This window comes from Etheostoma cragini, chromosome 4 (assembly GCF_013103735.1).
Source record: "Etheostoma cragini isolate CJK2018 chromosome 4, CSU_Ecrag_1.0, whole genome shotgun sequence".
NCBI lineage: Eukaryota > Metazoa > Chordata > Actinopteri > Perciformes > Percidae > Etheostoma > Etheostoma cragini.
The window spans coordinates 16677523-16694576 of record NC_048410.1 but is presented as its reverse complement, the minus strand read 5'-3'; the positions used below and the strand labels follow the sequence as shown (position 1 = coordinate 16694576).

Genomic DNA, 17054 nt, shown 5'->3' with positions numbered 1-17054 from the left:
TGTGCCTTTGTTTATGCTCTATCACCCAAGTTAAGTGGCAAACTTGGATGGAGGCACGTAGGAGATGTACGCTAAGGGATGACATGTTAATGACCTTTACAATCACCTTTTCATATTGGTTTTGCAGTGTTGGAAACTAGCTGCACGATCACAACTTGTCAGGCCTTGGAAATATTCTGCATCTGTTTACGAAGCTTTAAAGTGACATTTTTGCAGATTGTGTGATGTATGTGACTTTTAGAAGTGGTTGCTTGTGTGTATTCAACTTACTGAGATATTACAGCTGTCAACATTCATACGGTATTTACATAGGCATATTTGTTCAATTAGATGATGTTAAGAGCTCATAAAAAACACACACACAAACACACACTCATCTATCCACCCACACACATAAACACACACAGGCCCATTAATTGTTTTTTTGATTCAGGGTTTAAGCTCCTGTGTGCTACTCCCCTGGCAGGTCCCGCCTCCTAGTTTAGTAGTAACAAAGAGGCTAGAGAGGCTTAAGCAGGCAACGCATCAAACTTGTTTATCGCTGTTGCAACATTGGTGCGCATGGTGTGCAGGTGCAGTTGTTAAAAACTTGTTAAGTGTCAGTTTTGGTGGTAAAATATAAACTGAAGACAAAAAAGGTCCATGCTAAATTAATAGCAGGCTAAGCCACTGATTTAGCATTGTACTATTATACAATAGTCAGGTCCATGATGGACAGTTAAAAAAAGATTGATAAGGCAAAATCAGAGATATCTCTATTTTAATATTAGTTTGTTCTACACAATCTTCCTTGTCAAAAACTGTGGCCTACATTACCCACAATGCATTTAATTAATGACAGTTTGCTGGGAGATTCATGTGTTTTATGCTAGTTGCAGCTAACGTAGAATCGAGCCTCTAGCAGAGATGAGGAACAGACTACAGAGGTCTGGTAAACTCACTTCTTTCTAATACCACAACTCCAAAGCAATGAAGCAATTTATTAGCTTTTGTGCTGTTCCCTCTGGAGTCACAAAAAGCTTTATTCACCTTTTTTTTATGCAGTAGTACTCCTCATGACCTGTAAACACACTTTGATGTGAAAGCCAGCAAAATCGGTGAAAGCAAGCAAGGTTTGCTTGATTTCACTTTTCAGGGAATGTAGTAATAAATGCTTTTTCTCAATGAGATACTATACAACTTAGAACTTGTGACCTTTTTATTGATGGTGTGCAAAGTCTCGCTTTGCCATACCCTCCTCCAAAGCATGCTGAAGGAGGGTTTGGCTACCTCACGTAGCATTGGTAGATGGGAGGAAAACGTGTTCTGGTTTAATGGCATTTCTTTAAACTAAAAAGAATTGTCATGGGCGGAGCTAAACTCTGCACAGAGCCGCTTCAAAATAGTCGTGCAAGAGAAAACTCAGATTGGACAGATAGTCTAGCTAGCTGTCTCAATTTATCATACAGAGATTGTAGGAGCAGTTAATCATAGTCCTCATATATCCACCGAATTTAAAATTCCAAGACAAAGAAAGTGGAAGGAAACGGAAAATACATGCATCCGGCTGAATTTCCTGCTGCTCTGGAGTAATCCTGGAAGTGGAACGCAAAGGCTATAGACCATGGTGTACACAACTTGTGTTTAGAATTGGCTTACTACATGTTAGACTTTTCAGTATTGAGCAAATTAACCCAACTTTGACGTGGTTCCAAAATGTAAAAACCTGATTATTTGCTACCATGGCGGGATTGCAAAGACCTGTTTAAATTTGCAGATGTCTTGATTACTGAGCCATTAGATTAATTGAGATAAGCTTCACCATGCTGTTCATAGACCCTAAATATCCCCTTTACAAATAATCAGCGCTTAGTAGTGCAACAAGGTTAATACAACATCCTGCAGAGGCCACGAAGGCAGACAGCCCAGCAGTCCAGAGGCAACTCCAGAGGTGAAAGAAGACACCCGCCATAAAAACTGCAGTGAATCATGTCTGCAGCCTCATGGAATCACCGGACCATGTCCGGGCACTGATAGTTTGACAGATGATAAATCACCATCAACTGCAGGATCTATTGTTATGACAGCAGGAAAGATGGTATCATACTGCAGCAATATCCACAATCTGACAAACACACAGATAGATGCACACAGAAGCGTACTGTATCTGCAAATACACACAAATGATAAATTCACTTTTTACCCCCATAAAAATTGTATCTGGCAGATCACAGATTAAATACATTTTTGTTTTCATTGTTTAAAAATACAATAAGTCACAGTTTGCCAGGCTGATTTAAATCATTATTATTAGTGGAGTACTGTGCATGTGCCACTAGATGTCTCACTTCATGTTTGTTTTTCAGGCCACTCTCCTGTGTACACACAGTCACATGCAGGGTGCACATGGTGTGTTTAATGTGACCAGCCTAGCCGCTCTCCACATGTGTTGCAGTCTCCTCTGGGAGAACAGGAAAGCATCTGCCTCCCTCTGTCTGTCTAACACATTTCTGGGAAAATAGCCCAAACCTGTGGCTCAGGAGGAGGAAGAGAAAACACATAAATACAGACACACACACACACACACACACACACACACACACACACACACACACACACACACACACACACACACACACACACACACAAAAACAGATAGATACACAGTACACTTAAATGCACTTACATGACCGGACAAAAACAACAATAATTTGTGCAAATATGTGTTTGCACAATATGATTTGGCTGTATACATATAATGATAGCTATTGCTACATGCTGTAGTGTTGTCATAAAAATACTGATAACAATAACAATCTATATCTGTTTCTAAAACCAGAAAAAAATACCTACAGTATATAAACAAACCATTAGCTGTAATAAGGGAAGACACTGCTGGCTTTATTAGGTACTCAGAAGGAGCAACCCCAATAAGAGCCCTGCTCTCTGTCTCATCTGGTTGGTTAGTTTTTCCTGTGTGTAGTGTTTTGTATTTTCATTGTGCTGTGCTGTGGGGAATAGGTGCCCTCTCTACCATGGAGAGCCGTGAATAAAGGATATGAAATCCACTTTTAGAGCAGGCAGTACAAGAAAAATCACACAAGCATGAGACAGCTCCAGGTTGATAATCTTTACTTTGAAGAAACTGGTGATTAAGGGTAGCCTGGCTCCGCCCTCCTACGTACTTACACTCAATTTTCATTTTCCTTCAGTACTCTTGAAATGTACCAGTCTACCAGGACCAGGCTAGATTAAGGGATGCATGAATACAATATCGTTTAAGAATTCTTTAAGACAGGGGTCTTTGTGTTTTAAGCCAAGGATCCCTTAATTGAGAGATGGATCAGTACTACATTTACTGTTTAAAATAAAGTTGCATTAAACTGGGCTTTTAACGTGTGGGCACCCTAAAGCCCATGCATTTTAGTCCATAATGTAGCACTGTGAGTCCTCAGGATTACCCCTCATTTCTGTGTTTTTTTTTAAATAGGCTGATTTATATTTGCTAATAATAGGTTGGATTCATGATAAATTTAAAAAAATTAACAATTTGGTGACCACACTGCTAAACTCTGAGAACCCCCCTAGGAGTCCTTGACCCCATGTTGAAGATCTTTGCTCTAAGAAATATGACTCCAACAGCACTGTGGTGTCAAATTATGTCAAGAAAATGATTGACACAAAAGTCATTAAACAACAACCTTGAACATTTCTAAATTGTTTTTAACCAAAAGTGCACCTGTTGCCGTTTTTCTTTAATTCTTAATTGAATATATTTGCATTTTAGATCGTCAGCAATTTAAAGGACATCCTGACTATCAGATAGATATACAAATCAATATTATTGCTATTGATTTAATCTGTTGGCCTGTGATATAAGATATTTAGTCTTTTATCATACTTTCTTATAATAGTGTTTAAAAAAATAGCGTTCCCATAGTATTTGTTTGGTCAGTGTCGACCTAACGATAGTGGCCTATAATATTCAGATATTAGATTTAGGAAGAAATGCCAGCTGTAGTGTATAGCTCGTAGAGTACAAATAGTTTATCTTTTTATTATTTTTTCAGGTTTTTTTTCCCTTTATTAGACAGTCAGACAAAGATGTGTGAAAGGGGAGAGTGACATGCAGCAAAGGGGCCACAGACCGGATTCGAACCCGGGCCCGCTGAGTCGAGGAGCAGAGTCGAGGAGCAAGCCTCTGTATATGGGCACCCGCTCTAACCACTGAGCCATCTGGGTGCCCATAGTTTATCTTTTTTAATGTATGCTATTTAGCCCCATCTTAACAGGATCTAGTATAAGCAAAGATTCTCTTTAGCTAAACAGTCTCTGGTGTAACACAGGCGTGAAGAGAAAGCCATGACAGTTTAGTAATTGCAAAGATCCTCTGCTCTAATCAGTGACTGGTTGGTTCTTGACAGTCTCCAATAGAGAATCTTTATAACGTGCAAAACGTCCCACCTCCGAAGATCCTGATTGGACAAGCCCTGAAATAGCCTGTAACCAATCCATTCCAAGCTTCATGTAACGTCAATTTGATGTTTGCAACGCTAACACAGCAACAAACCAGCGTTTATCAGTGTTTTTGATAAACACTGAATCTGCGTATTGATCAATTACTGAGAATTAATACTCAGCTCAGCAGAGTTGATTACCTAAGTTACATTCCTCAGGTAGCCAGAAAAACGACTCCCAGAGATTGTTGCAGGTGTCTTCCGAGTGTGTAAGTAACATTAACGTTAGCTAGTTGATTTTTGGCAAACACAATTTTGTAAGACAAGGACGTTAATATGTCAATGTTTTTTCAATTTTATTTCACGACTACAACGAATTATTGTTGTTAGTGTTGATTTACTATAAAATACTGAATATTTCATTTGAAAATTGACTACTAAATTGACTACTACTAAGAAAATAATAAAAAATTCCCATCACGATATCTCTAATGCTTAAAATTTGATTCCCAAAGATATTCAGTTTATTGTTGCATCAGACAAAGAAAAGCAGCCTTACCATTGAGGAGCTGAAATTAGGTCATTATTTAAAAAATACTAAAGTGATTCATTAATGGTTAAAATAATCGGTAATTGACTCATTATTTTACCTTTTGTGTCATTCTTAGGATCATGTATTGTTTCCAATATGTTTTTCTGTTGAGTTGTGTGTATTTGTACAAAGCACTACTGTAGCTAGGTGTTGCAGACTGATTTAGGCTATAAATGAGCTATGTGTAATTGATCCATTATGCACTTGGCCTTATCAAGATAAACTATTAATAAAGAAAAACATAAGCCAACAGGGACATGAGGGATATAAAGTACTTATACTGTACATAAAAGTTAAGCTCCTTTTTCATGCAGTGTTTACCTTAAAATGCAATCCCTATCAGATTAAAACCCCATTTAACAGCTCAGAGTGATGGCACTGTAAACCATCACATGCAAGCTAAATGCTCCCGCTGCACAGCCTGAGAAGGTTAGCTGTTGTCATGCAGGATGTGATGTATTAGAGGCTTTCACTCTTGGTCCTGCCTCTCGCTGCAGGCCACCTATTTTCCCCATGAATTCTCACTCACTCTGTCTGTGGTTGTAAGTCTGCCAGTTTGAGTACAGCTGTGTGTGTGTGTTTATGTGTCTGTTAGAGTGTGACTGTGGAGAATATGCTCCAAAATGTGTGTTATCTATTAATTCCTTCATTAAGCCCTTATCTCCAGTTTTAATGCCAATTAAGATGCTCTTTAATGTGACGACAGGGCGGGAAAGCGACTATGCACTTCTCACTCCACAGTGACAAGAGAAGAGGAGTAGACCACGTTCAGACAGGACCACCCACTCGCCTTATCAAGCCACTAAAGGCGCCACAGGCCTGTTAGTTTTGCCTCCTTAACACTGGCACTGTTTAATATGCTCAACTGTATATAGTGACATCTAGCACTTACTGCAAACACATTAAAGGTGATTTGATGTCGGCATGCCACTGTGGAGCAGCTTGAAGTTACAGTATGATTGCTACTGTACAAACGTATTTAAAAAAGAGGTGTACTGAGTCTTGCTTGAACTGGGAGAGAAGTTGACAATCATTGTGACGGGCATAATTCACACGCTCCGCTGCACGGTGTAGGACATGTTGAGGTCACAGTTTTCTCTCAATATGGTTGAGCAACGCTCTGCTGTATTTACTTGAAGGAGGGACACCACATGTAGATAGATAAATGCATACATGTGTACATAAATAAAGACAGGTGCCTCCTGTGTAACTGAGATTTGGAGCAAGACAAAACTTTAGCAAAAACAGTCAGGGTCACTGTGAACACTTTTGTGTGAATTATAATTAGATAGCATTGACAGATCTGCAATATGCAGACTAAGCAGATGGCTCATGGACAGTGTGGAGAGGCGGGGGGGAACTACAGGTCTCTCCTGTTATAGCAGCTGGCTGAAACTCTGGGATGCTGTGTGTCAGCAGTAGAGGAGAAAAAGAGAGATGAAACAGGCAGAGAAATAGAGGAGTGGATTGAGGATGAGGAGATCTGACTTCATATCATGGGAAAGCATCTAATGATTATTTTAATGACACAATTAATCCATGTGTGCCCATTTCAGTTTTTCAGAGCCAAACATGACACATTTAAAATACTTGTTTTTTTTGTAACCCACAGTTTAAAACATAATAATAATAATAACAACAATAATAATAATAATAATAATAATAATATAGACTATCATATGACAATATTTTGCCAGTTTTGATGGACAAATGATAAATTGATTATCAAAGTCATCAAATTTCCACATTACTGTTTTGCAAGGCTAGACTTGATGATTCTCGCCGACACAAAAACAATACCGTGAAAAATGTACACAGATTTCTTTCTAAATTTCTAGGTTTTTTCAGTAAACATCTGACCAAACAATAAGTAAACAAGTGTACAAATCCAACCAGTCTATGGACACATTCAGTCAGTACCAAAAACCTACTGAGATTTGATACCCAGCCCCATTGGAAGAGTGAAAGTATAGCATTGGTGTACCATGTTGATGCCGTAAAAATGAAAAATGAAATAAAGAAAAACAAAAATGACCTCCTTTAAGAGCTTCCTTCAGTGTGTTAACGTCACCTCCTTTCTCCTCTCCCTGTGTGGCACTGATGTCTCTTTCCTCCCCTCTATTTTCCACTCTCTATCCTTCTCAATCCCAGCTTTGATGTATGCATGAGGGAGGATTTCCTGAAGACCAAAGAGGCCATTACCCAGGGGCCATTAGGCCTCTAGTAGAGCATGTCAATGAGTGCTGAGTCTTGCTCTGTTTTCACATGCAGCCACTTTACTATCTGGGTAGAGGGGTATTCTCTGGGGGTAATAAAAATGTAGTCTGAAATTTATATATTTCATCACGAACATCTGTATTTTTATCAGAATGCTGTAACATTTGATATAGTGGTTGTTTTCTTATGGTTGCATGTGAGGAGGTTGGGTCATAAATTGGTGCTGTTGTTCTTTCATGCAGACTTAGAGCGAGGGGAGTGAGTCATCATCAATCAGGATGAAACGCTCTGACATTTTGAGCATGAAAGTCCCACAGTGCCTTGCAGCCCAACGTCGCTGGGTACGTTTGCATTTTACAGTAAAGGAGGTATGCAAAGCACTGTGATCAGAATGAGGTATTTTTTGTTGTTTATATTAGCAAAGCCTTGAGGTCATGCCGGTAATATTACAGAGCAAAGCAAATAATGAGGGATGTGGGATATACAAGTATTTATGTAAACATGGAGGTGTGTTTTATTTAGATTGGATCTTTCTGTTTTGGTGAGTGGATGAAACTAAATGGAATGATAAGCCGTGAGGTGAGCAAGGGAGTAAGCTGAAAAGGACACAAAGGGAAGATAACCTTGATTGCTGGAATCACTCTGCCGATCTCTTCAATGTATCCCTGTAGAGGACATGAGCATGCCGTCTCTTCTCTGCTGTGGTTAAAAAAAAAAGAAAAAAAAGAATCTGTTCCCTCAAAGAAAGTGTGTGGTAAATGAGTGACAGTATATCATGCTCCTGTTTTTACAGAGAGCACTTGAGAGGATCATTGAAGTTTACTGAAAGCGTCGGGACTCTCTCTCAAGGGCAGCCGGCTCTGTCATCATCTGCGGTGAATGCGACGCGCAGTCCTTCTCTAATCAGAAATATAAAATCTAAGCATTCAGCATGCTGACTAGACTAGGTTTTACAGAATGTGAAGCCTCACTTTTCTGTCCAGCGCAGCAAAACATCAGCACAAGGGCCACAGAAGGAGACAGAGGCGGTGGTTAAGGAGGGAGAGAAGATGGATAAGGTAGAGGAAAGGGAAGATAAGTGGCCAGTGTGTGTGTGTGTGTGTGTCTGGGTGTGTGGGGTGTGCATTTACTAGTGACTTCTTCGAGGCTTGGAGACAGGTCAAACAAGAAGTGATTAATTTTACTCCAACCTACTTGGCCTCTGTCTGGGGGAGCAGTCCCCAGACGGTCGGATACAGAACAGCAAGGCCTGTCTCTTTTCTTTCAACTCTCTTGATCAATAACAGATTGGCAGGTCATTATCTTAAGGAGAAACTGCACAGCCAATGAGAGAGACCCTGAGCACCTGAGAACCACCTCTTGTCTGCCTTTTTTCCCCATTTGGAGTTTTGAGCAGAGCTTGATCCCATTGATCTGTATGTTTTCTCTGAGCGGATCCCTTAGCTGGCCGTATTGATCACCTCTAATAAAGAGTAGATTCTCTATAAGCATCGCAGCATGTTCAATGAGATCTAGGGCCCCAGAGGTGGCAATCACCTCTTTTATCTGCCACTCTTCTTCCTACACGCACGCACACACACACACACATATTTGCCAGGTATGGGTGTGACGGAGTTAAATCTTACAAGAATTTTTAGCGCAACAACAAATTCTCGGTGTCGCTGTTGCTAAGACAACTGAATTGCATTCAGTTTTCCACAGAGCTAACCTTACCTAGAACACAAAATACAGCATTTGTTTCCAAACAAACTATAACGGAGACAGTGATAACATATTTTCTGTTTTGTTGTTGATTTTCAAATAAACAAGAAGCCTAGAAACTAGATGAATCGGCAAACTCGTGTTTTATTTGAACGTAACTGGCATACTGCGTCGACCAGCGCAGCACGGTCCTGAAACTCAAGGTGCTGTTTAAATATGAATCAAGATTCTGTTACTGTATTGCCTAATTCTCGCTTGAAATGTTTTCCTAAAAAATATTGCGGGGTACTGTTAATGTACTGTAATTTGAGAAAGTTGTGAACAGACAGCCCTTTTCTTTCCTACTTCAAAACAGACCACACATCATCCCAACTTGCATGTACCGCTCAGACCTATGTTGTTTCATTGTTCTGATTGGCTTAGGGTCCATCCAGTTGGGTGTACAGGTCTTACTGATCTAGCATAGTAGACAGAATGGTTCTTATCACTCTCCTTGTTCGTCTACTTTTCCTCCTTTGTCAATGGGGCTCTTCATTTTTTCCCCGGGTAGTTTCCACAGCTCCACTGGTTGTTCCACCGGCTATTTCCGCGACCTGATGATAGCTTCTGTTTTGTTAAATTCTTAAATATTGAGTTGCCTCCTAGTGAAATGCTCACTGGTAAGAAATGATAAAGACTACACGTCTGACGCTTTTATTGTGAAAGATAAGAACGAAAGTAGTGAAGCCGTAATGCGCTGTTGTGAACAATGGGGGTCGCAATACATAACTTAGTGTCTTGATTCAGACTCAGAACTTGTGTGTCATTATATTGTTGCCTTAATAAGAATAGGCACAACTTAAGCATTATCCTATTATTCTTTTTGCCATAGAGACAAACTTTCACTTTCCTGGGAGATCGTATGGACAGACAGAATTGCATTGTGAAAGCAGGGCTTAGTCAACCAATCTAAACGTTGATTGTGTCATTATTCTACAGCTATTACAATGTGCAAAAAATATTTAGGCTACTTAATAATGATGAGTTAAAGAAAAAAACTTGTCTATTGCCATAAATTGGTTGCCGATCATCTCTTGGTCCCAGAAATTGTAGACACCCAGAGGCACACCATCCATTGAGAGAAAAATATCTACCCCCTGATGCTTTGTTTACACAGATAAACCCGCTCCATGTTCTTTCCGTTAGAGAAAACTACAAAATTGTGCATTAACTCAAAATTAAATTTGCCTTCACTTTTCTTTCTCCAGGCCCCATGAGCCAGGTAAATTGATAAAGGTTTGCCTACTTTATGTTTGAATGGACGGAAGTAGAAAAATAACAAGGGGTGTCTCACTGTGAGTCAGCAGAAATGTGTAGTGTGAGTCAGCCAGGCTGCATCACTCTACCAGTATTTGTTTGTTGTTATCATTAATGTCATGATGGGAAGTATGGTCCAGTAAATTAATGTGCAAGAGTAGCCATCAATTAAGGTTATTTTTCTCCGCATAGGGAATAATAATAAATCAAAACACAGCTGTCTCCTGCTTCACTGCCACAGATTTGTTTGGAGGGGTGGAGGAAAGAAGCTCAATATGTCTCAAAGATTAGTAGCTCTGGGGAATAAAAGCAGTATTTCTTTTCCCTGTTCCCGAGGAACATGCCTAGATATTTGTTCTGACTGAATGATCCGTGACATCTATGTACATAAGCAGGGGACCGCTGTTGTAGCATTTCATCCCCACCATCAGGTGGATTTTTCCTCCTGCTGAGGTCTGTGCCCCGTGGTGTGTCCTTTCTACCAAAACAGCCCCATCTTCCCTGTCAGTGAAGAGACAGAAATGCTGTGCAGCAACCCTGCCGACTGCCGTGTGGCTTTCTGTAGCACCTGCGTATCCCCTGCTGACTGGCTGAGCCAAGGACAACGCAGCCACAAGACTGTCTGTCTCTGTGTCCAGCAACGAGCTGGGAGATATAATACTCCCTGAGGAGTGTGCTGAACCTGGAATTAGACAACTGGAAAAAAAAGCACAAATTGAGCACCTTCTTCCCTATTCTGTGTAAATGGCTGTAGGGACAGAAACACATCTGGAACACATCATGTAAAAAGCTGTACATCTTTAGTGTGTGTTCTCTGTTACATTTATGAACCGGACTGTTTTGTTTGGGTACAGTTGAAAAAGGAGGATCAAAGAACAAACGGCAGTGCAGAAATAGGTAATAAGAAAGGCACAGGTGTCCACAAGGTAGACACACAATGGCCCAATCCCAAAGTGAGCTCTAAGGACTAAGGACTAAAGACTCACAGATTGATCTCAGGTGCTAAGTGAGTGAGTAAGTGTGTGGCCACATGAGCTCAGATAGGTATAAATGGGATTAAGACAGCACTTCAGAAGATCACATGTTACCTTGGTGACGTTTAATAACAAATGTGTTGCTGACACTTGCCGGTTTGGGTATTTGCATTTTAAGTGTGTTGCTTTCCACACGGCTGAGGCACAGGAGACGGCTGGCTGATTCCAAATCTTTTCAATTTCTTATTTTACAAACTGGACAACAGGTCCGTTCCGTCATGTGGTCGTGTGTCTTGCTGTTGTTTACCTTTGTAATTTCTGGGTTTCCCTATGATCTCCACAGTAAATACTCAACGCTTTGAACTGTGGGTAATTCCTTTTGGTGAAGTCTGCATCGATGCAGACTCACGGAAAGGTCTTGGTAAGTGTCCACTCAAACCCTCACACCCTTTGAAATTCAACAATGGGACAACCCTAAGCCCTAACGAATTTCGTGGGAATTCGCACCAAAGTGTACACTTTGGGATTGGGCCAAGGACACACACACACAGCTGACAGAGTGAGATATTCACTTCTCGGGGGGTTAACTCCCTGCTGAATTAGATTTACCCAGAAGTTTCTGATTCAGAGGCTGCCAGTTCTCGTAACCGCGACAAGGAGCCCAACTTCCCCTCTAAATAATGGTGACAGCATGAAATAATAATCAAAGTGTTCTAAAATACTCCTTCCATTCATTTAAATGTTCATCCGATGGAACAGATGCACCAATAAGTAAGATGAGTCCCAAGGTGATTGTTGAAGGTTTACATTCAGAGATAACACAAGCCTCCCCTCTACAGTCATGCCTCTAATTATGAAAGAAAAGCCTTGATTCTTGCTCATAATCGCGAGTTTGAGGAGAACACAGTGCACGGAGGATGAACATACGGAGGAAGAGGAGGTGGCCAGATGCGCGCTCCCGTCTGACTGTCGCACAGGAATAGACTGTTTGAAGTGAGGAAGGACCGCTTGTGCCTACAGCTGAGTCAAGTGCCACAACTAGGATGAACAAAAACAGGAAGTCAAGCAATTGGACCTTCAAAATACAACGTAACGTTAAAAAGTCCTTGAACCAATGCTTGGATTTTATGCCAAATCTTTGCCCCGAATTGACATATTTTACAATGGGAGGAATTTTCCAAGTTACCCTGGTGTTATGTTTGTAAAATAAATTCACTACCTCTGGTCACTTTAATGATATGATTACGTAGTATAGCACTGTGAGCTCATTAAGTCATATTAATGAGAATACAATAATTATATTGTGGTTTCTTTTAAATTTCTGCCTTCATTCTCCTACAACTTTAACATACATTGCCCTAAAACGAGACATGGCTTTATTTTGAAAAGCCGGATAGTGACACACTATTCCGGTCGTGGCCCGCTTTACTCTGTATGTTTGTTACATTGGAGATAGTGGGAGAGAAAAGGAGCAAATGTGCGGCGGCGGATAGGCAGGGAGGACAGCCAGTGCGCAAGCACATCAGCAGCAGCGGCGGCAGAGCATCTTCCTGATCTCCCGTGTCTCCAGCTGCCAGTCGTCTGTGCGTCTCCTATTAAGATTTCACTGCCGGCTGAAGTGTCCAGAAGCGTCCTCCAACCATCACCTACCAACACACACTTTCTCTGGAGCTCGGTTATTCTTAGCTCAGCTGTGAGAGAGAGTCCTTCCGGTCCTTCTCTTATTTATCCCAGTTTCTTGAATATTTAATGGAAAATGGCGATCTGCGCGCAGTCGTACGGTATTTTCTGCCTCTTCACAATCCAAACTGTACTTATCATATGCGTTTCCACGCCGACAGACGGGACTCACCTCTTCCCACAGCACTACACGTAAGTACCCTACACCGTTTGGGGGATAAACCGGGGTTCAGAGCGCGGAACTAGGACAGGTGGCCCCACCAAGCCTGCACTTGCAGCGTCGGTTACCTTGGTGCGAGAGGAGCTGATGTCCCTGATGTTCAAACACAGAAGACGCAGTTTCCGTCTCTGATGAATCACGCTCTCGTTATTGGCAAATAAGCAAAGCAAGCAATAATATAGACCTAGCCTGTATGTAGGAACACAAATTAAATGATAATATTCGATGTGTTTTGCTGTCGCTGCATGGGGGAGAATAACCCAGTTTACGCATGGTGGATATATGAGCTACAACGAGGCTAGTATAAAAAGTCATCCACTGGATAGGCTACTGAACACGCACCGTGCAAATAACCATCTGTGTCCCACAGCAGGATACAGTGGTGTTTTTAACAGGATACTTTTGATTCAGAGATTGAAATTATTTAATTTCGCATAAGCAGGAGCGCCAGGTCTTGAAACCTTAATGTGAAGTCCCCGCATCTCAGCTCAACTACAAAACTACTTGCATGGACTTTTTTCGGGGACAATTATCTAGCACTGGCTTCCAGATTGATATCTGGTCATTTTTGCAGTGATAAGAAACTAGACGATTTTCTTGTAGAAGTATAGTTTAAATGTAGACGCATACTGTGTTGCTTTATCCAGCTGACCCGCAGACGCAGAAAGTAGCAGAGCACACGTGTGTGTGCGCGCGCGCGCTTGTGTCGCGTACTATCTAATTGGACATTTTCAGCATACACCTGTTGAGAAAGAGTTTTGAAATTTCTTCTCAAGTGCGAACAATATAAGAATTAAACATTTAATGACATCCTGAGGCAGCTTGATACCTCGGAACACGCAGCAGTTCACCACTTCTTGGGTCGTCAAATTAGTCAAACAACAATTTGCCTTTTTTTTTTTTTTTTATAAAATATTTTTAAGTGCACGCTGCTTCGTTTCAGATCTTGCTGTCCAGTAGGCCTAGTTTATTATACCCGGTGAAGCCAGAGTGCACCACTTCCTCACTCAAGTCTATACGTGATGACGTGACCATCTGATCTGGACATGGTGTGGACCATGTAGTGATGATTAGTCAGTCAGGTTCCCATAAATGTAGAATCTAACTGGTTTCTCCCTGATGCATCTGCTGGGTGATCTCTTTGTTATTCCTGATTGCCAAGGTGACTTTCAAAGGAGAGTCACTCACCTTATATTAGGCTACTGTTGAATGACTTTAAAGGACAATTAGCTGCATCATTGATTTGATCACTTGAGCGCCATCAGTGATATGATGGATGAATTGTAAGAAGTAAATTCATTAAATTTGAATATCCATGTTATAATCTAAACCTGTAGCACATGATTGAAAAGCGTTGTTTGTAATCTTGCAGCAATATCTTGTCCACATTTCCCTCCAAATACACCTCATGGTTTTCAGAAGGTTGTTGGTTTGTTGTAACTATACTGATACAGTTACCAGTGTTATAAGAAAATGTTAATCTCATTAAATACAATAAATAGTCTAGGTCTGGTACATTATTTTATATTCAGGCATCTCATGGGTTTTAAAAATTGGGTTTTGTGTCACCTACATCACTGTGCTATTTGCAAGAATGTGACGGTTACCTAATTGAAGTGTATGGGGAGCGGCTGTGGCTGTCTGGCTGTGGCTGTTCATTGGGTGTATAGGCTACACACACACACACACACACACACACACACACACACACACACACACACACACACACACACACAAACTCATTTTAATATCAGTGCCAAGAAAGTGTACATTTTCTACACCTTACCAAATAAAAATCTTGATTTTAATGTAGTTATTGTACTGCAGTGATTATGTTTATAGTATTTTGTGTGTGTGTTTGGAGGAAGAAGTTTTTTGCATGAGGGAAATCATTTCCACATTTCTAAATTCTACTATGTGAAGGAAACCTGTTTAACCTTGATAACTGCTATCTACGTGTACAATCTTCTTCCGAAGAGTAAAATACCATAACTTTAGTGAGTCTATATAAAACCCAGAGCAATTTCCTCCCAATTTAGTTATTTCCACACATGCGAAAATAGTCCATCTTTTGCCCTCAAAGATATTTCAGCGTTGCACTTAGAATAACAAGATCCATTGCAGCAAAACGAACCTGGTGACGTTGTGTGGCTGGCATCAAAATACGTTTCATCACATTTTCCCATAATGTTTGCCTAACATACATCTTAACAAACAGGAAATACATCAGGAACAGAGGTGCCAAAAAGCAAAGTTGTTATACTACATCAGACTTCAAAGAGCCAAAGTGCATCAGCCTGCTTTCATGTACTGCACATTGACAACTTCTCTGTTTTTTGAACAACTTTCAAATCACAGATTTTCAAGCATTCATTAAACATCAGGCCTCAGTAGTGCATATAGTTTAACAAACAAGTATCTCCTGAAATCTCTGAAGTTACTGAATGGAGAGTTCTGCACATTTGGGACTAGGAATTTTTTTTCTCCTTTTGATTTACAGTAAGTCCATCATAAATCACAAGTCAGTCAAAGTACAGCATGCATGGAGTGTGTAGAACGTGTTTCTTTGGTGCTCTTCAGTTTGGGGATCCTACTAGTTTCAAAAGTGTCCTAAACCTCTGTAGTACCTCATATTCCTTCAGCCCTTAGAAATCTCTAGTCATCATATAACCACGTAAAAAAGTGACATTTCATGTTGCTGGGTTTGCTTTATGTGATCTCACCTGATGCAGGTCTGTTGTGTTAAGGCTCCATGGTCAACTTGTTGCTGCCTGTCACTGGATCATTAATATCAGTCTGCATTTTTAAGTATGCTATTGGTTTGACTTGATGTATTCAATGTAATGAAGGAGATTTGGAAAATGGAAACACCAGTACGGAGGAGTGACAAGGTCAATGTGTGCTGGTGTGCTTATACAGCTAGTACATGTTTGTATGTAATACTTACTGTATATTGTGATACAAAACAGAGTATTTTGATATTGCATTTATCAGTTTAAGGGATGATGTTGCTGGACTTAACAGTCTATCTTTTGCCTTTCAACATATTTCAGCAATGCACTTGGATCCATTGCTGCAGAATGAATGTAGTGACGGTGTGTGGCTGTGGCTGGTCGTCCATCCAAACGCAGTTAATTTTCTTAATCGTATTTGACTGGGGTGGGCAACATGAGCAAAATTATTATTAACTATCACTTTTTATTATCTTTAACAATATCTTTTGATATTAGTCATTCACAGGGCGAAATGAAGAAACTCATATTCATCCTGCTAAGACAAATACATGTATTATGTTAATTAAAAAAACTGTCAACTTGTTATCACTAATTGACACATCTGTGAAAGAGTTCCATCCATATGAGAATTGTGTGACTATCATTTCATTGAATTTTTGCCCAGCCTTAGTTCTGGCTGAGTGGATTAACCAGGGTTAACCTTTTACCTGCTCGTCCATCAAGTCCACATTATAGACAATATCATCTGTCCTTAGTTTAGATAATATATTGCATAAAATCAGTTATACCCAATTTAGTATAATCAATATCAAATCTAAAATAACATTTTCTGGTAATTAATTTGGTCAATATTGTGCTGCCTGACTAAACCAAGATTACCCAGCCCCATGGTATATGTGTATTTTTATATGAGATATTTTCATACACATAAATAATGTATGTGTTAACTGTATATTTATAGCTATATACATTATATATGTGTGAATGTATGTATGCATGTCTGTGTGTGTATGTGTATATATACAGTATATATTTATATATACAGTATGTGTATGTATACATACACACATATATATATATATATATTTTATTTATAAGGGGACACGTACATCCAGACACAGCACATATACACGTGTGTGTGTGTGTGTGTGTGTGTATATATATATATATATATATATATATGTATGTATATATATATATGTA

General features: G+C 40.0%; 1 protein-coding gene across 4 annotated transcripts in view; it reads left to right on the top strand.

Moving 5' to 3' along the window:
• The first annotated feature begins 12662 nt into the window (after window positions 1–12662).
• The window catches only part of cacna2d2a (calcium channel, voltage-dependent, alpha 2/delta subunit 2a), a 162380-nt gene continuing 157988 nt past the window's right edge, over window positions 12663–17054 (top strand). For all 4 annotated transcript variants that reach the window (XR_004656261.1, XM_034868796.1, XM_034868795.1 and 1 more), the window contains exon 1: window positions 12663–13088. Coding sequence is in view for 3 of the 4 variants with exons in the window: in XM_034868796.1 (XP_034724687.1) it covers window positions 12973–13088 (116 nt within the window). In the remaining variant the exon portion in view is untranslated. The remainder of the gene's footprint in view (window positions 13089–17054) is intronic.